The sequence below is a fragment of the Lobosporangium transversale genome (genome assembly GCF_002105155.1).
Source record: "Lobosporangium transversale strain NRRL 3116 chromosome Unknown BCR41scaffold_21, whole genome shotgun sequence".
Lineage (NCBI taxonomy): Eukaryota > Fungi > Mortierellomycota > Mortierellomycetes > Mortierellales > Mortierellaceae > Lobosporangium > Lobosporangium transversale.
This window is the reverse complement of record NW_019028999.1, coordinates 597,450-620,304: the sequence shown is the minus strand read 5'-3', so window position 1 is coordinate 620,304 and position 22,855 is coordinate 597,450. Positions and strand designations below refer to the sequence as shown.

Sequence of the window (22,855 nt, the reverse complement as noted above, 5' to 3'; positions counted from 1 at the left end):
AATCAATTCTGATCAACGTTTTCTCCACTCTTAACACGATGTATAAATACATTCCGGGTTTTGTTAATAAAATCATTTAATGGAGGAAATAAATAATAGATATATATATATGAGGTGTATGAATGTACTTGCTATTTTGGCTACAATCCTTGGCACAGCTCCCACGCCTTCTCAGCATCAGTCTTCTTTGTGAAAAGACCTGCTTTTTGCTTGAAGGATGAAGTCGTTGGAGACATCATATCCTCGCGATACTTCTCTTCCTCTTCGCCACCACTGCCACATCCGGAATCTGAGCCATCAGACCCATCCTCCCAAGCACCATAGGCTACACATCCAATATCGATCAGGAACCGCAGTGCGGGATCGAAATCAATTGTTGGACGACGGACAACCTTATTTCGTGTTGAGCTCGAAGCAAACTGCATCATGGACAACATAGTCGTCGATTCATCATCTAGTTGACGACGCAGATGGACCGTCAGCGGCAGAAGTGTAGTGCGGATGTGATCGAGAATTTCAGTCTGCGACATGTCATCCTCCTCTCCATTTCGTGGTACACTCTGGCGTGACCTCTTGATCAATGTGCTCAAAGCTTCCACACCGCGCCACAGACCAATACGAGCCTTGATCTGCACAAATCCAGTGAGATTCATTGCAAAGCAAGCAACACCCAACAGTGCTTTATCGTCGCCATACCCATCTGTCCCAGAAGGGAAGACTATTGGATGATGAGCAGTTGCAAGAGAGGCTTTGGATCCCGTAGCACGGCGGCGCTCATTCATAAGCGCCAAAGCTTTCTCTCCACAGCGAACACTAGGACCCGCCATTCCACGCCTCAAGTAAGCATACTCTAGTAACGAATACACGATCATTTGATCGTAATACTGGAAACTCGATTCGACAAGCTCTGATTCCAATGCTAATTCTGATTCATGATGGTGGTGATGGTGCTTACTGTTGGTTTGTGTAAACGAGTGATGACGAGGATGCATTGCCATAACCTGACTCAGCAATCGATCGCCTAGCTGAGCCGACTGCTCATCTTTTGCAAGCCAGAGCTCAGAAATCTTACCAACAAGTGCATACCAATGGTGATGCGTGCCTGGCAAGGTTGCACGGACAGCATCTTCAAATTTGGCAACGCGCCTTCCTAAACTTATCTCTTGATGTTGCTGCATAGCACCATCTGCTTGACCATCAATCGAAGCGTTAAGTCGAGACATACATGCGACATACGCATCCTGAAGAATATTAACACTTTGTGTCTGAGCTACAACCAGAGTGGGTGCCATGGTCTGAAATAAAATAGCCTCAGTCTGTGGATACTCTCCGTGTCCATACATGGTGCTTTCGATCTCAATGATGCTCCTATTCCATGCTGTGCTTCCGACCTCAACCTGCAACATGCTCTCGAGCCACCGATCCTGGCCAATACCTGATATCTTGGCTGTCCACCGTGCAGATTCCATGAACTGTTGAGCGACCAAAGTTGCAAGCGGTTTGGCAGCCTTGTGTAATGAAATGTAGAATGCTAATGCAGCTGTAGCAGAGACACGAGCTGGTGGCTGTCGGCGAGCATTTGTGTACTCGTCCAATGTCCTGACAATCGTGTATAATAGCATGAATCGGCTTACAGACACCCCAGCGCCTCCAGACATTTGAACCTCTACCACACGAGCCCAAATATCAGGTCGAACCATATCCGTGAGATCAGGGTAAAAACCAAGACGGATCCAGAGACAGCGCCATAACTCCTGAGACAAGGCAAAGAAGAGTCGAACATACGATGAATGAATCGTCTTGGGAACAAGTCCCGATAGTGTTGTGTATACATGTGCAGGGGAAGATGATTTTGGCATCACTGGGAATTTGGACTGAGCGAATGGCCCACGGCGAGAATATGATGGCCAAACCAAGGCCAAGAGACACCCCATAAAGACAAATGTACGAAGAAATGCCCACGCATCCCATGTAACGACATTGAAGGGACTCCAGATATTGCTGCTAACTGAGGTTTGTGCCGATGTCGATTGTCCAAAAACTTGAGATGACGAGCTCATTACACGGCCTGCACCTTGTCCATCATCCATCATGACTCTGTTAACTCCTGCGTTACCTTCTGGAGAAGTGAAGAGAGTTGCACACATAAAGAAGGCCATCAACACACGAGTTGCTCCTGGGGATGTGGTCGAGGTTGGTGGCGGTGTGGTTGGTTCAGAGATTGATTCTTCAGACGAGAATTCAGTTGCTATCGGATTTTCGTCTTTTGCACTGGCTTCGTTTGCTTGATGTTGCTCCAAAAGATCCATACCGCCTGGAAGAGACGTCAACAATTTTCGCAAGACTGCATTCTCTGCTTTGGTTGCAGCTTCTCGCTTTTGCAGAACAACGATGTACTCTGTCGCCTTTCTCAAGATGGTGGCCTTGTTGAGTTTGGTTGCCCTTGTTACTCCGTCTGCATCCTCCGGCTCCTCATCGTCATCATCATCCTTCTCGTCCTTGGTTTTGACATTGCAAAGGGCTGGCACGACATTCTTAAGGTCATTGATACGATCATTAATGTTGTTGCGGTATCGACGCTCGATAGCGTTATGGGCGACCTTCTTTTGCTGTTTGGTTGGCTGATTTCCTTGTGCTGTAGTAGGTGTTGGAACTGGAGTAACGAGCGCTTGTGGAGGCTTGAGGCGCGTAATTGGTACTTTTTGCTGCACCGGCTGTGGTTGCCCCGGCTGTGAAGTTGCTGAAATCTGTTGCGTTGTGGTCGTCGATGTCACTGGTGCTGTAGAGGCATCAATCCCAGGCATTATTGCGCCTGCAAAGGAATTAGGGTCAAATCCGGTCGCAGATAAGGGCATGGTGGGCGGCAAGACCATACCAGGTGCCATTTTCCAGAAGGGAATGACGCCTGGTGATGAAGTCGTAGCGATCGAAGTTGGTGTAATGGGCATTAGTGGTAAAGCCTGGAAGAGACCTCCAGTGGATGTTGATAAACTTGTTGCGCCAGACGCTCCTGCTGTCGCTGAAGTTGGGAGCTGCAGGGCTAATGTCTGTGGTGAAGGCGTTGTAGAGGCCACTGAAGCCGAGGAACTGACCGACATTTCCATATCACTCTGATCTGATCCAACTTTTGATGTCTTTTTGGTCCTAGGTTTCTTGGGTACTGAGGGCGCTGTTCCTTTGGTAGTGGAAGATGTCTTTTTTGATCGTTTCGCGTTTCCTGATGCTGTGGTCTTGGCATCAGCATCTACACCATCATCCATGGACTGACGCTTGGCTGTCTTTGTCTTTTCAGTCTTGGTAGTGGAATTTTGCATGGGGGTAGTTGTAGTAGTAGTCGCTGCTGTTGCTACTGCCGTAGTTTGAGAGGACAAGAGGGTAGGAGACAACATGGGATCATTCTCACTAGAGAAGGCACTTGGCGAGGTAGGAAGCATCAATGTGTCTGATTGGGGAGAGAGTGAAGAGGATATCATGTTCGGTGAACCAAAGAAGGCTATAGAATCCGGTGGTGATGTGACCGTTGTAGCCGCTGTTGCTGCTGCTGTAACAAGGTTGGAAGGGGTAGGATTGAGGTTGTTGCTATTGTTATTAAAAGCTGTTTGAGCAAGTGCCCAGCGGAAGGCAGCAAGTTGTGCTTGTGTGTTGAGCAACAGCTGCTGCTGTTCATGTTGGGCCTGCAGTTGTTGTTGTTGTTGCTGTTGTTGATGCTGCTGAACTGCGGTGGAAGTAAGGAATGATTGAAGCTGTAGCTCCAGGGGAAATGGCTGCGGGGGCTGCTGTTGCTGCTGTTGCTGTTGCTGTTGCTGTTGTTGCTGCTGGAGATTTAGCTGGTGTAGGAGCTGTTGCTGCTGTTGTTGCAGCTGTTGCTGCAGTGTTGAAGGGTTATTGTTGAGCGACGATCCCGTGGTTGTGTACTCGTCAAAATACGACTCGTACATAAATAGGTCCTGGATGTCACCCGCGGGCTGCGACGGTGCAGAGCCGAAAAGCGGATTTCCCGCCTGAAGAAACATGGTGTGAATGAAGATATCCCAGGGCTAATCCTGGAGCAGGATAGGGAGAATATCCAGTGATACAACGGTCAGTAATGGAAGGAAGGGGGTGGTGGACAACAGGAACGAGACAGGAAAAAAAAAAAAAAAAAAAAAAAAAAACACTTACAGAACTGAAGAACAAGGGGAATGCGTATGTATGTGTGTGTATGTCTATAGATGAGAATGAGTGATGAAAAATGATTAATGAATGTTGAATTAGTAGAAAAGAGAAGGATTGTTGACCCTTCTATACAACACAGACAAAAGAGTTTAAAAAAAAAGGTGATGTCCATACCAGCCAATCAAAGGCAAAAGAAAAAGACCATCTTGTCATTTCAGCCATGCACTGGCGTTAATTTTCATTTTGATCCGGTGTGCCCAAAAACATGCATTAAGTACGCACATTGCTGTCGTTGATATGCCATCCTTTGACTTTAACTTGAACGCGTAAAAAAGTAAAAAAGCTAAGCAAGCATTGACAGCGATCCTCACTGCTTACTAGCACTCAATATATGGAAACAGGTTTTATTCATCATGCGCTCTACACAAATAGTTTGTTCCAACAACATGCCATCCAGATCCAGCAAATCAAAAATAGAAGCCCAATACATCATCCGAATTTTTATGGATGGTCTGATTCATTTGGTCACGGCCCAATGTATACTTTTTAAACTAAAACGATGACTGAATTGATTTGGTGGCTGATTTTTACATTCCATCATTTGGACTCCATTTTTCTTTTCACTGCGGTCAGTGCAGAAGAAGGGAAAAAATACCAACTAGGAGTAGCACTAGTGTCTCAGCTCAAAGCTAGATGTCTTCAACAGCAAATGACAGCGAAGACTAGTGCAAGCGCAATATCCGGGTTTGTTATCTCAGTGCAATCCTTAAATGCGACCAAGGACATGCTTGATGATCTTAATATCTGTCCAACATTTTTTCCTCAATATTACTCTTCAGACCTCTGAAAATCTCTCCAAAGATTCTCTAAACCAGTCTGGGCAATTCTAGTATAATGATCTACAGAAGCCTCTGCAGCTGCATCCTATGTAGCTTTTTCATAATTAGGATAAGAACGCGCCATTAAATGCACCCGCTGATACTCTTCGTAAATAACTATAACATCCTGAGGGGATTTTTCAAAAGGCAATATTATTCCGAGCACATCCATCGGGTGAAGTTCTTTGAAGCATAGGAATAGCTGCCATCATTTTCTTTCCTTGAGTATAACATGAATCGTAGATTCCCCCTATGTAGTCCGACCTATCCCAATTGATTGGAGTGAGGGTTGTCTAGAAGGTTCGTGGAACCTTGGATTGTATCCTCTGTGGAGGCCATTGCTCGAAACGGCTGGCATCCGATGCCGTACCGAACCATGATACAAGAAATACTAATTTCGTAAATCATACCATGATGCATATCCTTATCGATCTGATTTTTTAACTTGAAAAGGCCTATATAATATGTACGCACAATACTCAGTTGTCGAAGGAACATTTATGTAATGGATGATAGGATCAGATTTGGTTGTACTGATTGGAACAAGATAGCTGCCATATTATGATGTGGTTCTGTGATAGAGTCAGCTTCTGGGCGCAGCATGGATCTATTAGTCGCCTTCATTAATTACCAAAAGCATAGCATTGGGTACTCGTATAGTGCAGGTGGAGATTATATTGTATTTGCAAGGGTATTATGGTTAATAATGTTCATTCATGTTAAAGGATAAAAGAGACCAATGGGTTTTTTTAAATATTATACTGGCCTCTATTCTGCTCAATTCTTTGATTATGAAGCTTAGCAGTAGTTCAGTTCCTCGTGGCTTGCATAAAGTCGCGTAAAAACTGGAAACTTTGTCCGAAAGCTTGTCTGTTGTGTCCTACATTCTGTTAATTCCCTAAGAGTACATTAGACCATGACATCCACAATGAGATTCATGCAGACACTGCTTCACGTCAAGGCAGTAAACACCAGATTACAAGGCATGGTTGTGCGTTCAAGCAGCTGTATTTGGCAACAACACTGGCAGCAACAGCAGATTAAGTGTTTGTCCACGTGGCGAGTCAAACAATATCATACGGGATTACATGTACAAGCACAGCAACGACCTATGGAGTTGCGATATTCAAATACACACCTTGATACTATCTTTGCGCTCTCAACTCATCCTGGGAAGGCTGGTATTGCTGTCATTCGTATTTCAGGATCACAAGCAATATCAGTATGTAAAAGACGGCGATAAGAATACATGATAAGAGTATGGATGGGACATAGGGATGACAATAATAAAAAAAATAAAAAAAAAACAGGACCTAACCTTTGGAGGTAAAATTAGGTACTCAGAAGCATGACACCGGCCAAATCATCTCTTCCTAAACCGAGACATGCAGTGACAAGGCGTTTGATCTGCCCCCAAACAACTGAGATTTTGGATAAAGGAATGGTTATTTGGTTCCCTGGCCCCAATAGTTTCACAGGGGAAGATAGTGTCGAGTTTCATTGCCATGGTGGCAGGGCAGTTGTAGATGGCATTTTAAAGGGTATTGGCAATGTTGGATCCCAAATTCGGCTGGCAGAACCAGGGGAATTTGCTAGAAGGTGCATTAACATGACGCTCATGTAAAATCAATGTGAATTAGGGTCACTCACTGTTCCTTATATTGACCATTCATTCATTCAATGGTGTACACATATAGGGCTTTTGAAAATGACAAGCTGGATCTGACAGAGGTTGAAGGCTTAGCCGATCTGCTTAATGCTGAAACAGAAGCACAACGGCGACTGGCGCTTCGGCAAGCAGATGTATGTTAAACTTTGTCGCTTTTGGATGGTATTTCGTTTAATATCCTTATTTATGATTTTTTTTTTATGTCTCGAATGAGAAGTTGAATACCAAACTTGAGCCGTTGTAATTAATGTGCTTATATCACTCATTCATAGGGAGGACTAAAAAAGCTGTATGATTCATGGCGGACGGAATTAATCAAATCTATGGGCCTGATCGAGGCCCTAATTGATTTTGGAGAAGACGAAAATATTGAGGACGATGTGTATGATAACGGTAAAAAGAAACACAGCATCTTTATATATGCTCGGTCATAGAGAAAGCATATATGTTATTTGACCATTTTGACATTTGGCACACTAGTGGTCGATAAGGTCAAATCACTATTCAAAGTGATCAAAGAGCACATGGATGATGATCGGCGTGGAGAAATCTTGCGCGATGGGATTCATGTCACTATTATGGGCCCTCCAAATGCAGGGAAGAGCAGTTTCCTTAACTTCATCAGTAAGTTCACGACGTGGCCTTTCTTTTTCTGCTTCTCTTACGAAGGTGACCGATTGCTTAATTATGAAACTCCCTGTGTTTGTTTTAAACGCGGTTGGATAGCAAAGCGTCAAGCAGCTATTGTATCATCCATACCAGGGACAACTAGAGATGTAGTCGAGGTTTCTCTCGACATTGGAGGCTATCCAATCTTGATCGGGGATACTGCAGGGCTTAGATTATCGCAGGATGAGATCGAAATGGAGGGCGTTCGAAGGGCTCAAGATCGGATCAAATCTGCCGACATCAATATTGCTATTTTACCTGTTACAGGGTTTTTAAATGTCAACAGCGCCGTAGAAAAGACGGTAACAATGAGTTGCAATGATACCAACAGCATAGATCCAATCGTGGTGGATGCCATTCGGAAGAATCCGAAGACAATGGTGCTGATTAATAAAATAGACCTGTCAGGGGCCGATACGGCGGAGATCATGGGCCAGATCCAATCACAGCTGTGGCCAGAAGCGGATCATGTCAACAGGGAAAGGGATAAGTATTATAATCAGGAGGATCGAGGCAAAGGCATAGAAGAGGCTTTAAGCAGCAAAGGCAGCGATGACGACAGTAAAAACAGCAGTGCTAAAAGCAGTGGTGAACATAGACTTTGGGCCATCTCTTGTCAGACGGGAGACGGCATTGCTGCGTTTCTACAAGATTTTATAAAGATTCTCAAGAATAGGTACACAAAAGGGAAAGAAAAAAGAAAAGAAAAAAAAAAAAGCAAAATCCAGGATATTACCGCACGTTGTCTCCCTAGAGCTAATGCCTCCCTCACGGTTTATAGATTCGAAACGAGCTTGTCGAGCAGCACATCGATCACACAATATCGGCATAGAAAACACCTTGAAAACTGCTTGCAATCCCTAGAGGCATTTTTGAGTACGAGGGCATATCTCATATAGTTATTTGCGACCCAATTGGAAATGTAAATGCTATAGTGAGGCATTAAACTTATTACTCTTATTATTTCACGTCCAAAAATAAATTAGACTTAGGAGTGGACGATGTTGTTCTTGGAGCAGAAGAGCTCCGCCACGCAGCTTCGGATTTGGGTAAGATTACAGGCCGTGTCGACGTCGAAGAAGTACTTGATGTTGTCTTCCGAGAGTTCTGTATTGGAAAATAGAAACTTAGGGAGCAATGATGAAAGGCAAGCAAAGCGAACAATAAGGACAGTAGAGACAGTAGAGACATATTGCAGTAAATGTATTAAAGTTCAGCTTGTTTTAGTCCGTGTGTCACCTCGTGTTACTCTTAATACAATGATCCGACATATGAAAAATATGTCAAACTGATGGCTGTATTTGGCCAATGATTGTGTGCAGTTGTTCCATTCAGTATCAAACATGAATGTTCACCTGGCATGCTCAATCAGGTGGAGTGTCTTCTCCATGATTAGCAGAAGGCACAGGCATCAGCTCATTGAGGACTGTAGGTGAGAATTGGAGATCAGGGAGTATGAGGAAGGGGGAGGCACGGCAATGAGCACTTGATGAGGGAGAATGAGTCGAATTGTGAGTAGTAACACGGAAACTGCTCGAACAAACTAGCTAATAGAATAAGCTATTAAGCCAAACTCGACTTATTGCCTCGAATGATTTATACGATAAAAATATTTTATTATTTTTTGTTCCAATTTTCAATTGAAGGGCGCAATAAATTAAGATGTAGATGGAGTATACAGGGCTGTCCCAAGGCTTCAACAATCTAAGGTTCCTTTGAAGTCGGTTGTTGGGGAGAGCTGAAGCCTGACCCAGGCTCCTGCGCCGCTGGGATATTAAGGACAACCGACGAAATTGCTTGTTGCTCTACACTTTCCTGTGTTCTTACCGGTGCTGTAGGTTCTGGGGCTGGGACAGGAGTGGTCGAGGACTCTGATACAGGCATTGGTGATGATGGCTGTGATGGTGACGGCGGTACTAAGGTTGGTATAGCAGAAATGCCCCTTGGGGTGATCAACTGCAAAGGCACTTGGCCATTTTCATCCAATTGCACCATCCGATTCGGCGCAGTTGAGTAGAGTGCCTGCTGTTGCCTTGGCGAGGCCAAAGCAGAAGCTGGTGAAGGAATTGTTGCCCTTGGTGGAGGGCGCGGAGGCCGCCCACGTAGCCGATCCCATATTACCCCAAAGAAATGCCCTATTCGATCCACTCTGCTACTTCCATTATGACCCCGTAATGTCTGGGCAGCCACCCAGTCAGGCCCCATGATAAACTCCATGAGTCGGTCGTTTGGAATGACAATGTTGGCGTCTTCGCCCCTACCTTCGATCTCCTCCTCTGTCCGAGGTAAACAATCATATTTACAGAGTGGACAGGTGGAGCTCTTACGAATAAGCCATGGATCTGAAAAAAATAAAAAAAAAATTAGTGATGAATGTCGAATTCTGGATACATTGTTTTTTTGTAGTCGTTGTTGTCTAGAACATACCAATGCACTCGCAGTGGAATTCATGATGGCAAGGCAGCATTCTAATCTCCTCCCCCTCCACGAACTCATCTATACACACGGCGCAAGTATCATCACTGATACCTTCTACTCCATTGACTGGAGTCGGAGTAGAAGCAGGATTTGATAGAGAGTGGGTGCTCGCATTTAAAGCAGTTGCAGCAGCCACGGCCCTCTGGGATCGGACAGATTGACCAGAAATGGATCCTCCATTTGAAATCGACCGTGATAAAGTCGCAGCGGTAAGTGTCTTGGACTGTCCCTCCTGTGTTGCTGCCGCTCCCGTTGGCGATGATACAGCTGCTATAGAGCTAGATCGAGGCTGTCTGTAGATCCTGACAGGAAGCCCATCCAATGTAGCTTTATCCAATGTCACCTTTCGCATGCGGATAGTGCCGTTAGGGAGTACATCTGCTCCTCTCGCTAACGCATCCATACGAATACGTTGACGCAATGCATACAAGCGACAATGCAGCACCGCTACAAAGGATGAGAAAAAAAAAAAAAAAAAAAAAAAAAAAAAAGACAATTAGAAGTTTGGTCAGATATGGATGTAGCTACCATTGTTCTTTTTAAGCTTGCGTGTAAAAAAATGTAGGTTGATATATCGACCGCACCCTTGTCTGCAGGCCGCCTCCTCCCTTTACATACACAAACACAATAACACTGATTTGAATTGTGGCCATTTGTGTACATGCAAATCTCATGAAACCATTTATCCGCCCATTAATGACTAGCCGAAATCTTAAAAAGCAGCGCACACAAAGCCTGCCTGATAAAAAAAGCGGGCAGTTTAAATGTTGCAAACAGCACATGATCCTACACCACTGTCCAAGCAAGAGGAGGAAAAGGAAACAAATCAACAAATAAAAAAAAGATGTAAACATACCAGAGACAGTCAAAGAGATAGCAAGCATGACAACGACAACGATCAGCACAAATTCCCAGATGACAGGTATCTTGTCTTCCAGTTTCATGGAGATTCGAACACGGTTGAAAAAATCAACCGTGCCACTGTTCTGGGTCTGTTGCAGTAAGTTCTTGAGCATCAAGCCGTCCTCGTGTGAGATCAGCACGCCGGGGATCTCTAGTGGTGACTCGCCATTTTCAAGTGCCGCTGTGGCGCTGTTGATAGCAGTTGTACTAGGGCCATTATAGATGATTGCAGCGATTGAGTTGTTGGCTTGAGCATGAAGGATTTTGGTTCGGAAAGTGCAAGCGTCATTTGTGTTTGGACCACCACGTTGGATTAGAGCAATGCGGGGTAGACCGTAAAAATCTGAGGAGGGCAGGGTGTTGGAAGGATCAAAGTCTGGTGTACAAGCAAACCCCATGTCAAATAAAACGCCCTATCAGGAAATTTTGGGGGAGTAATAGCAATGTATGATACAGTGATGTCAATGGTTATGTGTATTTGCGTACTTGCCTGTGTGCTTGTGAAAATATTTCTATCGATGATTAATAAGATAAAGGCCGTTGTTATTTGTCACTGTACCGAAAGTCCATCCTCGGGGATGTCGCCCGTTTTGAGGATGATGCCTGCAGCCAGATGTCCGCCACCGGCAATGCTATCTGCCTGGCCAATGCTGCTAGGCTGATTTCTAACTGTGATACGGTCATAGTTGAGGCGTGCGACCGAGGCACCAAAGATGCCAGCTTGGGTTGAAGGAAGGATTGTGAGGAAGAGTGAGAGAAGAGGCAGTAAGAGTAGTCTACGGCACAGCCGCGTCTGAGACGAGGCCATGGGAAAGGGTTATACAGGAAAAAGATACGAATGTGAAACGGATAGAAATGAACTGCAATGGAATATCTCTTTATAAATGTATCAGCTTGATAGGCAAGGTTGAGGACAGGGGTTAGGGGGAAAGACAGGGATGAGGGGAAGAAAGTAAAGAGAAAGGAGAATGGGATGGAGGTAAATGAACATGGAGAATGGAAAAAAACAAACCCCACTTGTGTGTATGCGCACTATCAAAGATGGTACAGATATTACATGTCTAATTAAATTCACACATGGGAGATGTCATGTACATGTACACAATTCACCCACTTACACCCACATACACCAAACAACATCCACATTCACAGACAGACGCTGCCAATGTTTTTGTAATACGTGTGCGGATTGTAATTTCAATTTTCAACCGACAATGACCAACGCTGTTACTTTTCTACTACTTCTGCTACTTCTACTTACTTCTGGGTTATTTACGCCACCATCTCTCCTTTCATCATTCCATCTCGTTTCAACATTCCTCCTCTCCTCTGCCCCTCACCTCTCTTCTTCCTCCTCTTCTTCTTCTATCCTTCTTCCTCTCACATTATTGAATTCAAAAGGAACAGAAGATACAGAGAGACTGTGAGAGGCAAGCACCAGCAAAACGTAACATTTCTTCCATCCTTTCATGTCCAGCCTAGAACTCTCACTACAGAGACTCTTGGCCGAGGCACATCCTCGCAAGGAGCGCGACCTCGTCGACGCTGCCCAAGGCGCTATTGAACGGTTGCAAGCCTATAAACTTGCTACTGCTTCATCTGTTCCCAAGCAAAGCACCCAAAGCCAGAATGAGAACTATTCATCAACAGCATTAACAACAGAACAAAACGAGGATCATCCCATCAAAGCATCTTCCTCTGTCGAACTTGATGCTCTGGACGCTGATGAATACTGGGCTGTCTTCAAACTTGCTTGCGCGCCTTCTGTCTCCAATAAAGTCAAAGTTTTGGCCCTCGATGCCCTCCACAAGCTCATTGCTCACGGCAAGCTCACCGGAAACGCGCCTTTAATCCTTCCATCAGCAACACGTTCTGCACCCGTTCCACCAGCTGCCATCGGACGTCCAAAATTTGCAACATTCAGCGAAATCAACGACCTCAGCCATATTGATTGTTCCGACCCTACTGACCATCTCGTCCCCAACTTGCCTGGTGCTAATACTGTTGGTCCCGATCATTACCCAGATCCACCTCGACTGATCGATGAGATTGTCCATACAGTTTGCATGACTTATCGTGGTCCAGGATCAGTCGATGACAATGTGCAACTTCAAATCATCAAGGTACTCTAATGTTTTATTCGTTTCTCGCGCTTAATATTTCAGCCCGGCTGATCTTTTAATTCTGGTGGCCTCTTACTTGATGATATGCATTGCCCTCTAGATCCTACTCACAGTAGTCACCTCCACAACATGTCAAGTCCATCACGTCTCGCTTTTAAAAATTATTCAGACGGGTTGCAACATCTTCTGTTGGGCAAAATCGCCTATTTTACAGGCCACTGCAAAAGCAGGGCTCACTCAAATGGTCAATCTCGTCATCTCTGCCATGGAGACCGACGCACATGCCCTCAGGAATTTAGAAAAGACTATGCAAAAACATTCGGTTGTGGTCCAGCACCAGGCAACATCAGACGAAGGAACCGAAGTCTCTATATCTGTTGCAGATACTGTGGATAATGACTCTATTGAATTGCAGGTCGAGGAAGTACATATAGAATTTGATTCACCAGTGACCACCATGGTTGAGGACAAAGAGGCCAAGACAGAGAACCAGGATCAATTCAGCACCGTTAATTCTCCCCATCCTGAGACACCAGACGAGTCATCGAGTCAGAATGATCAAAATGGTAGGCAGGATACCCAAGAGATCAATAACTCTACAACTCCAAGCGACATTCCCCTACCTTCTTCTCCCGACTTCAAACGGCCGTCATCTGCAGCGTCAACGGCAACAGCAGCGACCCCAACCCTAACGGAAAATACTGTTGCCTCTGCACCCGTTGACCAAAAGTCTAAAGAGCTTACTCCTCACGAAGCTGCCATTGCTGCGTGCCGCACTTCCAGACAGGACGCTTACCTTACTTTCCGTCTCCTCTGCAAGCTCTCGCTACGAGCTGACATTACCCCCAACAATGCGCAACAGGAGGAACTTTCCATCCGTGGTCGTGCACTTGTGCTGGAGCTCATTCTTTCCATGATGAATAACTCAGGACCAGTTTTCCAATCGGACAATCTGTTTGTCAGCGCTGTACGACAGTACCTCTGTGTTTCGCTTTCTCAGAACGGAGTTTCAGCAAATGAGACCCTTTTCGAGTTTTCACTCTCACTCTTTTTGACAGTACTCCGCTACTATCGTGCTCAGCTCAAAGCAGAAGTTGAAGTCTTGTTTAACGAATTTTATTTAAAGTTTCTCGACATGTCCAATGCTACTATGAGGCAAAAGGAAATGGTCCTACAGGGATTGCACAAGATTTGCTCTAGTCCTCAATCGCTTGTTGACATCTATCTCAACTTTGACTGTGATTTCTCGATGGCCTCTATATTTGAACATATTGTCAACTCATTGTCACGCATTGCTCAAGGTCGTGGAAAAGTCAACGCTTCAGCTACAGTTGGAAACATGATGGGCAAGCAGCTGCTGTTGAACGAAAAAGACGCTTGGGCTTTGATTCAGGATCGTCGGCTGGCTGTTCAGGGTTTGCGGTGTATGGTTTCCGTGTTGGACTCGCTTGTGGACTGGTCAAAGGACGTTAGTGTAGTCAATTCATTACCCGAGGCAATCGCAACTGAAGTCAATACTGCTGTCGCCTCCGCTACTAATGGACACATTCGTGATGCATCATCTTCAGAACTTGGGACCATATCTACCACGACTACTGCTGTAGCACCTTCTTCGCCCCAACAGGAGAATATTGGCGTCAATTCTGACAGCGTTAATGGATCTCCTCTCTCACCAAAATCAGAGCAGTCCTCATCAACTCTGTACAACAAAATGTCACATCCTGTGATTATCTCCAAGAATCCTTTGCTTGCTATGTCAATGCGCTCACAGCAAAGCAGCAACACAAATATGTCTTCCATTTCTGTAAATACGATCGGGTCTGCAGATCCCTTGGGCGATGACCATCCTGCTGAATTTGAAGAGATCATGACAAGGAAACAGCTCTTCCTCAAGGGCGTTCGGCTCTTCAATACCAAACCATTGAAAGGAATTGACTTCTTGCTAAAGCAAGGATTTGTCCAAGATGATCATCAGTCGATTGTTAATTACCTCATGAACACACCTAGTTTGGATAAGGCGGCCATTGGAGAGTACATTGGCGATGGGGACGAAAAAGCCATCAAAGTCATGCGTGCATTCGTCGACCGATTAGATTTCACTGGCGTAGGATTTGTAGATGCTCTACGCATATTCCTTCAATCCTTCCGCCTTCCTGGAGAAGCTCAGAAAATTGATCGAATAATGGAGAAGTTTGCGAACCGTTACTGTGACACAAATCCTAAGGTATTTGCTCACGCTGACACCGCTTATACCCTTGCATTCTCGGTCATCATGCTCAACACAGATCAGCACTCTGATAGTGTCAAACGGAGAATGGACGTGAATGACTTTATCAAGAATAATCGTGGCATTGATGATAACAGCAACCTGCCGGATGAGTATCTGGCCGAGATCTTCTACAACATTTCCACGAACGAAATTGTGCTTGAGGAGGAGCAGGCTAGAGAAGCATCAAAGGCAAATGCTGTCACCCCTGGAAATAACAAGCAGCGCCAGGAACTCTATGACATGGCTATTTCACAAATGCAAAAGAATGCGCGTGCCCTTTTGGCCAGCAACGATGGCCGTGTTAAGAATACAGCTGCTTGGAGGAATGCGACCCATGCTGAGCATGTGAAGCCCATGTTTGCCGTGGCCTGCTGGCCAGCCATGGCTACTCTCAGTTTGGCGTTTGAGGAAGCGATCGATCCCAGTGCTTTTGCTGCTAAAGCCGAACCAAAGACACGTGAGTTTGCAGCCATCAATGCTGAGGCTATCGACCTTTGCTTGCGTGGTATGACCAACGCTATCCGTATCGCGAGCATATTCCATATGGAGGTTGAACGCGATGCGTTTATCTCGTCGCTGGCAAAACTAACTGGCATGAACCATGTGAGTGAAATGCAACCTAAGAATGTGCTGGCTATCCGTACTCTTCTCAAGGTTGCTAATACTATGGGAGAGTATCTTGAGAGTAACTGGAACTTGGTCCTCAAGACTATCAGTGCAATGGAGCAGCTGCAATTGATTCCACGAGGCGGGAGAGTTTCAACTGAGGGCTTTAATGGAGTCGACTATCAGCATACACCATCCAGCAACTCTCCTAACAATTCAAATACACCACAGAATCCTCAGGCTTCATCTAAACGCAAAGTCTCGCTGTCAGCTATGATGAATGAGTTCCAATCGCAAGATACCATCATTGCTATTGACAAGATTTTCGCAAATAGTATCACGTTGAGTGGAGAGGCCATTGTTCATCTCTTCAAGTCGATCTGTGCTGTTTCTCTGGAAGAAGTGGAAAGCTCGCGCAACGCACCTAGGATGTACATGTTGCAGCGAATCGTTGAGATTGGTGAGCCAGCGTGCCTCTTTATACACCATAATCGGTTCAATGAGACTGTTTTTCATGATCATCCTTAACGATGTAATGTCTTTATTTTATTTTTATTTTTAGCTGACTACAATATGGTGCGTATCCGTTTTGAGTGGACCCAGATTTGGCGCATTCTTCAATCTTACTTCAACGCTGTCGGCTGCAGTGCCAATTCGACGGTGTCAACCTTTGCCATCGATTCACTTCGCCAACTTGCCATGAAATTTTTAGCTCGTGACGAGTTAGCTCACTTCAATACTCAAAACGAACTGCTGAGACCATTCGAGCATATCTACAAGAATAACCCCTCGACTGCAATCCATGACTTGATCATCCAAAGCCTCCGCCAGATGATCACAGCTCGTGCGAGTAATATCCGCTCAGGATGGAAGCCGATGTTTGGAGTCTTTGGTAGGACTGCTACGCATGGCAATGGTGCACTAGTCGAAAATGCTTTCAGCATCGTACAAATGATTTATGATAATAGCTTTGAGGTTATCGAAACAAGTTTTGTGGACTATGTCAACTGTTTGGTCGAATTTTGTTTCAACTATGATGAAGAGGTTGTCAACAGTGCCATGATCTTGCTCAAAAAGTGTGCACGTGGGCTCTGGCTGGAGGCTAGGGCTGCTTCGGTTGCCAAGGAGGATCAACCAGCACAGGAGAGGCACTTGGTTCTCAGTGAAGGTCAGTCCAAAGAGACTGTAGTCGAAGAAGAAGATGAGGATACGTTCTTCCTCAAGTGGTTCCCCATTGTCTATGGTCTGTCTCGAGTTGTGATTGACTCTGAACTGCCAAATGTTCGTTCAAGAGCTTTGGTGACTCTCTTTGAGATTTTGAACGGATCCGGCGAGATTTTTGAATCGCAGTATTGGTCCAAGATCTATCGTGTTGTCTTGATGCCCATCTTTGAGGATCTCAAAGATCCCGATTACAAGCGTCGAGACTTGACAACCACCATTTGGATCCAGGCTCTCCGACTGATGATCAACCTCTATTCTCGCCAGTATCACCAAGTATTTTACGCTCAGACGGACTTTTTGAAAGGTCTATTAGAACTAATCACTCTGTTGGTCAGTAAGAAGAGCGAGAATCTAGGGCAGATGGGTATCTTTTGTCTGAGCCAGCTAGTTACCAAGAACGGTCCCATGTTTGATGAGGAGCGTTGGGAGCTGGTGACTTCTACACTGGAAACCATTTTTGAAATGACAACTCCACATGAAGTGATGGTCCTTGACACTGGAAGCATCACCACCCCTCAGGCCACAGAAAATGGTGCCGTTGCTGAGGGCGCATCTACCAATGCAGTGGCACTCCCGAAATTTGATTTCCAGGAGACAGTGACCAAGTGCGCGATCCATCTTGTAGCCATTACATTTGTCAAGGAAATGGCCTTGGTAGATCTTTCTCTGTGGCCCTCATCATCGGCGCCATATGCTTCTCATCATGTTTCTGCCACTGCTGCTAGCCAGGCACAACAACAGCCTCAGTATAACCAATCCGGCCAAGGCGACCGTGAGCCAATTGCTGGCTCCCACCCATCGTCGTCTTCGGGTGCGCCACCAGGTTCAGATCAGCAAACTGGAGCGCAAGCGCCGGCAGTTAAGCCTCGTTTCCTACACAACATGCCCACAGGGCTGCGTCACCGTTGGTTAGAGTGCCTTCGCAAGTCTTATCGATTTGTGAGGGCATTCAATGACAATTATGAGCTTCGTCACTACTTGTACAAGTCGGGTCAGATCCAGCAGATGCCCAACATGTTTAAGCAGGAGAATTTGGCATTAACGACTTATGTCTCGGTCTTGTTTGACTTTTACCGCCAATTCGGAGACGGTGAAGGCTATGATGCTGAAGATGAGGTTCAAGCGGTGCTGGAGCCATTGGTTCAAGAATCTAAGCTGATTGTAGCCAGGTACTTGGGCATGCTCAGTGAACCTACGAAGTATCCCAAGGATGTGATTGTGAACCAATCACAACTCACAATCATGGTGTTGCGAGAGTTACAGAGGACGCCGATCTGGTGGCCCAACGCAGCTGTAATATCTACTTCACAGGTGAATGGGACCCAAACTCAGACGTTGTCAGTTGACTCCGATAGGATAAAGTATCGAGGACTACGGAAGGAGTTACCTGACTACTTTCGACTGGCCATCCGACTAGTAGGAGTAGAGCGAATGGATGTTCGGGTAGCGCTTCAGGAATTTATGGGCTGTGTTGGCGAATTACTTGTCCTAGAATAAAGAAAATAGGTTTACGTGTGCATGCTTATATTTTATGGAAAAAGATCTTGGATATGATAATTGTACATTAGCAACAACCCTCAAAGGAAAACGACGTGATTTTGTGAACATGTATTATACTGGTAAATGACCATTTCTGTCTTTCAGATTGGGTTTTTGATACGGTTTTCACAATATGGACACGGCATCATTTTCGCAAAGTAGTTTTCTATTCGACATTGTATATGCGGAAATGGTTTTTTTTTTTTTTTTTTTTTTTTTTTTACGCCCTTCTATAATCTATGCAATTATTTTAATACTCTATCAAAAACTTCCATAGCTTCTTCTTCTTTCTCTACTCCTCATCAAAGCACCACAACTCCATGCGGTCCAAGCTTCCAGTGGTGTCTAGATGAACCTGCTGAGCCATCAACCAATCTTCATCATCAACCATCGATAACATATGCTGATCTTCATCCCTATACTTGAGCTTCAAGGGCCGATCCAATTGGAACTTTTCTTGGACCCGTTGAATCAATTCTTGGAGAGGTGTGTCTGCTCGGACCAAAATAGCTCTTGTATCAATATAATGGCATTTGACACGAAGCTATGAAGAAAAAAAAAAAAAAAAAAAAAAAAAAAAAAGCAGGTTTTCTTTTTCAATTAAATAGATTCTCTTTTTTTTTAAAATATAAAAATAATAAATAAAAATAAAAAAAAGTTTTTCTCAATCCTCAGCACAATGTTTACCTTGTCACGAAGACTAGCATAGACGGGCTCATCCACATAAGATCCTTCGCCGCCATGCATGTATCCGGAGTGGCTTCCATTAGGCTGCTGATAGAATCCTCCACTACCTCCAGAAGCCGCACTCCGTACACTATCATCACGATGAAGGCCTGCTCCAACTATCTTTGCATTATTTTCACTCCCTATCCGTCTCAACTCTGAAGAAAATACTGGAGGTGTTCCTGTACGGCTTGGAGGACTTGTACCATAACCATTATATCCATTACCAACTTTGTTTATCGGATTTCCTCCAGTCCGTCCATTGTTGTTGTTGTTGTAGTTATTATTGTTGTAGTTATTATTGTTGTAGTTGTTATTGTTGTAGTTGTTATTGTTAGTGTTATTATAATTGTAATTAGAGTTATTAGAATTGGAGCGTGAAGGAACAGGCGAGACTCGAAGATCAGTAGATGATGTGGTCGAGTATTGATCGCCGACAGTATTTTCTTGATATTCTAAAGTGAGAGCATAAACATCTTGATCCAGATTATCTATTTCATCCTGATAAAAGTCAAGATAACTCTGTGATCCAATCTCTCCTCCTTGTGCTGCTGTGGATGAGGCTGTTCCTTCATAGTTTGACTGCCCGGCCAAATTCAAAGGTGCAGGTCTTTGAGCATCTGTGTTTCGACGGGAAAGGAGTGATAACCTTGGCTCAGAACCAGCTGGACCAAGAGAGGAGGGACCAGGTCCTGCTCCTTGGACGCGACGTGAAACAGGTGCATCTTGACTCTTAAAGGATGATGAGTGCTCTAATTGTGGTCTCTCAGGATCAGTGCCTCTCCTTGTACGTCCATTGGCACCTCGGCCAGTGCCTCTTCGTTGGAGCGCTAAAATAAAATAAAGTAAAATAAAATGCATGAGCATTCGCGTTCAGATACCAATCCATGGGAATAAATTGTTATAAAAAATATGCCAGAAATAGATGAAGAGTATTAAAAGAAAGTTTTTAGGTGAAAAGACCATTTTTCTATTCCTTTTCTTTACATCAACCTTCAACTTCTTCTCGTCCTGCTCTCTCTCTCTCTTTCTCTTTTCCTCTTTCTCTTTCCTTGTGGTTGTATTTTTTTTTTTTTTTTTTGGTTCGTTTGGCTGTTTAGCTCGCTTAGTTTGCTTAACATGCTTAGCATGCTTAGTTGAGAGCATAGAGCAAGAGTTAAAAGAAAAGAGTTACAATCACCACAAAAAAAGATGATAGACGTCGCTCATTCTTTAAAATTAAACTGGGTTAAATAAATAATATAAATAATATAAAAGAGAGCTTTTTTTTTTATCGGTGTGATGATGACCAAAGCAGATAAACAGTGACAAGAGTTGGATACAGATGTGAAAAAAACTCCCCGGAGTCTCTGGAAAACTCATGCTGTTATGAGAAAACGAGTGAAAAAAAAAAAAAAAAAAAAAAAAATAGATATATAGAACGTACCACTTGGTGGTGTCATTGCACGCGGCTCGTCGACTGCTGCCACATTGGTGGGGCCACTCATCTGGACCTGCCAGGCAGATTTGCCCTGAAATCCTGAAAAGGAATCGGACGTCTCGATCGCCGCAATCACCTTGGAATTTCCAAGATAATCTTTCTTTTTAGAATTCTTCACCTTTGATTCAGGTGGACGGTAGAGAACCCCCTGAGGCACTGTGAAGATTGTACAGTCCTTACCCTTGTCGCGAAGGGCCTGATCCACAACGTCATGTTCTTTGGTCTGCTTTTCCCTTGATGCCTTCCAAAAATCACTCATGGCTTGATCCATCTCTCCAAGTTCGACATAACAAAGTGCACGATTATAGAGGACCTGGCATGAAAATAACTTGAATTCCAGTCCCAGTTGTGTATAATCGATTACCATGTTTCCTCGGAGATACTAAAAACCATTGAGATTAGAAACCAGAACATGTAAAAAATAAAAAGGATCAAAGTGAGGGTAAACATGCATGCATAGAGAGTAACATTAGAGCCTGATTAGTTTTTCGACTTGTTGTATTGGACACTCACAGAAAGTTATTCATGTAGGAAAGGAATAAAGTAAAAAAAAAATAATAATAATAATAGGCAGTTGCTACTATCTGCAAAGCATGGCTCTCGTTCTAGAGCTCACACACGTTTCTCTCTTTTTGTTGATGTTGTTGATTTTGGTATTGTTGTTATTATTATCATTCTCTCTTTTCTTATCCAATATAGCTGTGTGGTGTATTGTGAATGTATAAAGACCACGCTCATAAAGTCGCTTCTCATCTCATATCAGATATTGAGATTGATGATCAAAAGAATCAAGCAAAGAAAGTAAAGATAAAAATAAAAATAACAAAAAGACAAAAAGACAAAAAAAAAAAATAGAGGAAACGCTACCTGATATGCATCGTGGAAACAACTCAAGGCTTTGGAATAGTTCTCAAGAGCAACATTGGCGACGCCGTTCTGAAAGTAGGCGATGGCAAGGTACTGATCCAACTTGGTAGCCTGAGCGTATGCCTCACTCTATTTATCATTTCATTCAAAAATAGTAAATGTGAGACATGTTCGTATTTTTTGGCGTAGACTGGTTATAAATGACATCGTTGGGAAGATATACAACCCTCAAGTCTTTATTAATTATATATTGTTATTATTATTATTTTTACTTACCGCTCCCTGAAAGTCGCCCAAAGTAGTGAGGACGACACCAATGTTAAAGTGGATCTTCGCGGAGTCTGCAATAGGCTAAACATACCACAATCGCATAAAAGACAGAGAAGAATAATGCAACATGCCACTTCAGTTAAACAATGGAAACAACAACGTAAAAATCCGAAGGCAATGAACGTGCACAACACATTTGGTGTGACAAACATAACACATTCTCTTTTAATTTTTTTGAGTTTCATTCACTGGCTCGTTACCTCAAAGATCTCAAGGGCATCTTCATATTCGCCTTGATCAAATGCAATAACTCCTTCGTTCCATTGGTCTAGTTCATACTAGAAAGACGACAAAAATAAATGATCAAAGTAGGAAGATAAAAAAAAAGGTTGTCAATGGCCGGGTTTCTAATTATTAGGTAGCTGTAGGATTCGTAGAGGCAACAAAGTATAAGTACCTTGAGGCCAGCCATAGTGGTGGATTAGCTGAAGGAAATATGCAGGGACTGAGAATGGCAATGAAAGTAAGAATGAAAGTGATGATAAGAGTAAAGGCGATGGTAACAGTGAGTAAGGTAGAATAGTATGAAAGAGGATGTAAAATGTCGTTAAAGCGTTGCTGAGAGCAAGGAGAACCCGAGAGTGAATGGAAATATGATAGAGGAGGGAAAAGTGATGAACAGGACAAGCAAAAAAAAAAAGATGGATGGATGGTTTAGACAACTGAATGATGGAGGCAGAATGAGCAACCAGACCAGTATGGAGTGTGCCTGAACTTCATTTAAAATAGTTATAAACTTTAAATAGTGGCAAAATGAAATGAATTGAGACTGAAACTGAGCCACAGATGTTCTGCAAAGCCACCTATATATACCCACCCATCCCATGAAGCACTCTGTTGCTTTTGATACTTAGCTCCACAGCTAACCTTCTCTCATACCCTTGCTCAAAGTCGATCAGCAAAAAAAAAAAAAAAAAAAAAAAAAAAGGATAAAGAGTT

The 22,855-nt window shown here is 43.9% G+C and overlaps 5 protein-coding genes across 5 annotated transcripts; 2 read left to right on the top strand and 3 right to left on the bottom strand.

Moving 5' to 3' along the window:
- Positions 1 to 62: 62 nt before the first annotated feature.
- BCR41DRAFT_422668 (hypothetical protein) lies at positions 63 to 4,262 on the bottom strand. Its single transcript, XM_022030177.1, has 2 exons — positions 4,162 to 4,262; positions 63 to 4,043 (listed from the first exon to the last, which is right to left on the bottom strand). Exon 2 carries the CDS (start codon positions 4,011 to 4,013, stop codon positions 141 to 143), a length of 3,873 nt encoding a protein of 1,290 aa, XP_021880919.1. The 5' UTR covers positions 4,014 to 4,043; positions 4,162 to 4,262; the 3' UTR covers positions 63 to 140.
- A 1,882-nt stretch (positions 4,263 to 6,144) lies between these two features.
- BCR41DRAFT_306764 (tRNA modification GTPase TrmE) lies at positions 6,145 to 8,494 on the top strand (the record flags this gene model as incomplete). The annotated part of the gene is made up of 9 exons (XM_022020835.1): positions 6,145 to 6,255; positions 6,370 to 6,632; positions 6,731 to 6,836; positions 6,975 to 7,095; positions 7,183 to 7,326; positions 7,429 to 7,774; positions 7,913 to 8,047; positions 8,153 to 8,247; positions 8,358 to 8,494. 9 exons carry the CDS (start codon positions 6,145 to 6,147, stop codon positions 8,492 to 8,494), a joined length of 1,458 nt encoding a protein of 485 aa, XP_021880918.1.
- Positions 8,495 to 8,972: 478 nt separating this feature from the next.
- On the bottom strand, positions 8,973 to 11,772 carry BCR41DRAFT_354880 (hypothetical protein). The gene is made up of 4 exons (XM_022024413.1): positions 11,312 to 11,772; positions 10,706 to 11,165; positions 9,799 to 10,296; positions 8,973 to 9,713 (listed from the first exon to the last, which is right to left on the bottom strand). Exons 1-4 carry the CDS (start codon positions 11,558 to 11,560, stop codon positions 9,076 to 9,078), a joined length of 1,845 nt encoding a protein of 614 aa, XP_021880917.1. The 5' UTR covers positions 11,561 to 11,772; the 3' UTR covers positions 8,973 to 9,075.
- Positions 11,773 to 11,941: 169 nt separating this feature from the next.
- Positions 11,942 to 18,491, top strand: BCR41DRAFT_386986 (hypothetical protein). The gene is made up of 3 exons (XM_022027849.1): positions 11,942 to 12,875; positions 12,976 to 16,210; positions 16,313 to 18,491. Exons 1-3 carry the CDS (start codon positions 12,222 to 12,224, stop codon positions 18,469 to 18,471), a joined length of 6,048 nt encoding a protein of 2,015 aa, XP_021880916.1. The 5' UTR covers positions 11,942 to 12,221; the 3' UTR covers positions 18,472 to 18,491.
- A 246-nt stretch (positions 18,492 to 18,737) lies between these two features.
- Positions 18,738 to 22,611, bottom strand: BCR41DRAFT_354878 (hypothetical protein). The gene is made up of 7 exons (XM_022024412.1): positions 22,314 to 22,611; positions 22,117 to 22,194; positions 21,863 to 21,937; positions 21,587 to 21,715; positions 20,666 to 21,101; positions 19,201 to 20,069; positions 18,738 to 19,057 (listed from the first exon to the last, which is right to left on the bottom strand). Exons 1-7 carry the CDS (start codon positions 22,326 to 22,328, stop codon positions 18,806 to 18,808), a joined length of 1,854 nt encoding a protein of 617 aa, XP_021880915.1. The 5' UTR covers positions 22,329 to 22,611; the 3' UTR covers positions 18,738 to 18,805.
- Between the last annotated feature and the right edge of the window lie 244 nt (positions 22,612 to 22,855).

What these genes read in the sequence shown, in the direction of transcription:
- BCR41DRAFT_422668 (XM_022030177.1), bottom strand. Translation starts at nt 4,013, where the DNA reads ATGTTTCTTCAGGCGGGAAATCCGCTTTTCGGCTCTGCACCGTCGCAG.
- BCR41DRAFT_354880 (XM_022024413.1), bottom strand. Translation starts at nt 11,560, where the DNA reads ATGGCCTCGTCTCAGACGCGGCTGTGCCGTAGACTACTCTTACTGCCT. An exon ending in TATCTCTTTGACTGTCTCTG is followed by an intron (nt 10,297 to 10,705) that starts GTATGTTTACAT and finishes CATCCTTTGTAG; the next exon opens with CGGTGCTGCATTGTCGCTTG. An exon ending in ATTCCACTGCGAGTGCATTG is followed by an intron (nt 9,714 to 9,798) that starts GTATGTTCTAGA and finishes TATTTTTTTCAG; the next exon opens with ATCCATGGCTTATTCGTAAG.
- BCR41DRAFT_386986 (XM_022027849.1), top strand. Translation starts at nt 12,222, where the DNA reads ATGTCCAGCCTAGAACTCTCACTACAGAGACTCTTGGCCGAGGCACAT. An exon ending in TGCAACTTCAAATCATCAAG is followed by an intron (nt 12,876 to 12,975) that starts GTACTCTAATGT and finishes ATTGCCCTCTAG; the next exon opens with ATCCTACTCACAGTAGTCAC. An exon ending in GCAGCGAATCGTTGAGATTG is followed by an intron (nt 16,211 to 16,312) that starts GTGAGCCAGCGT and finishes TTTTATTTTTAG; the next exon opens with CTGACTACAATATGGTGCGT.
- BCR41DRAFT_354878 (XM_022024412.1), bottom strand. An exon ending in TGCAATGACACCACCAAGTG is followed by an intron (nt 20,070 to 20,665) that starts GTACGTTCTATA and finishes ATTTTATTTTAG; the next exon opens with CGCTCCAACGAAGAGGCACT. An exon ending in ATGCTAGTCTTCGTGACAAG is followed by an intron (nt 19,058 to 19,200) that starts GTAAACATTGTG and finishes TTTTCTTCATAG; the next exon opens with CTTCGTGTCAAATGCCATTA.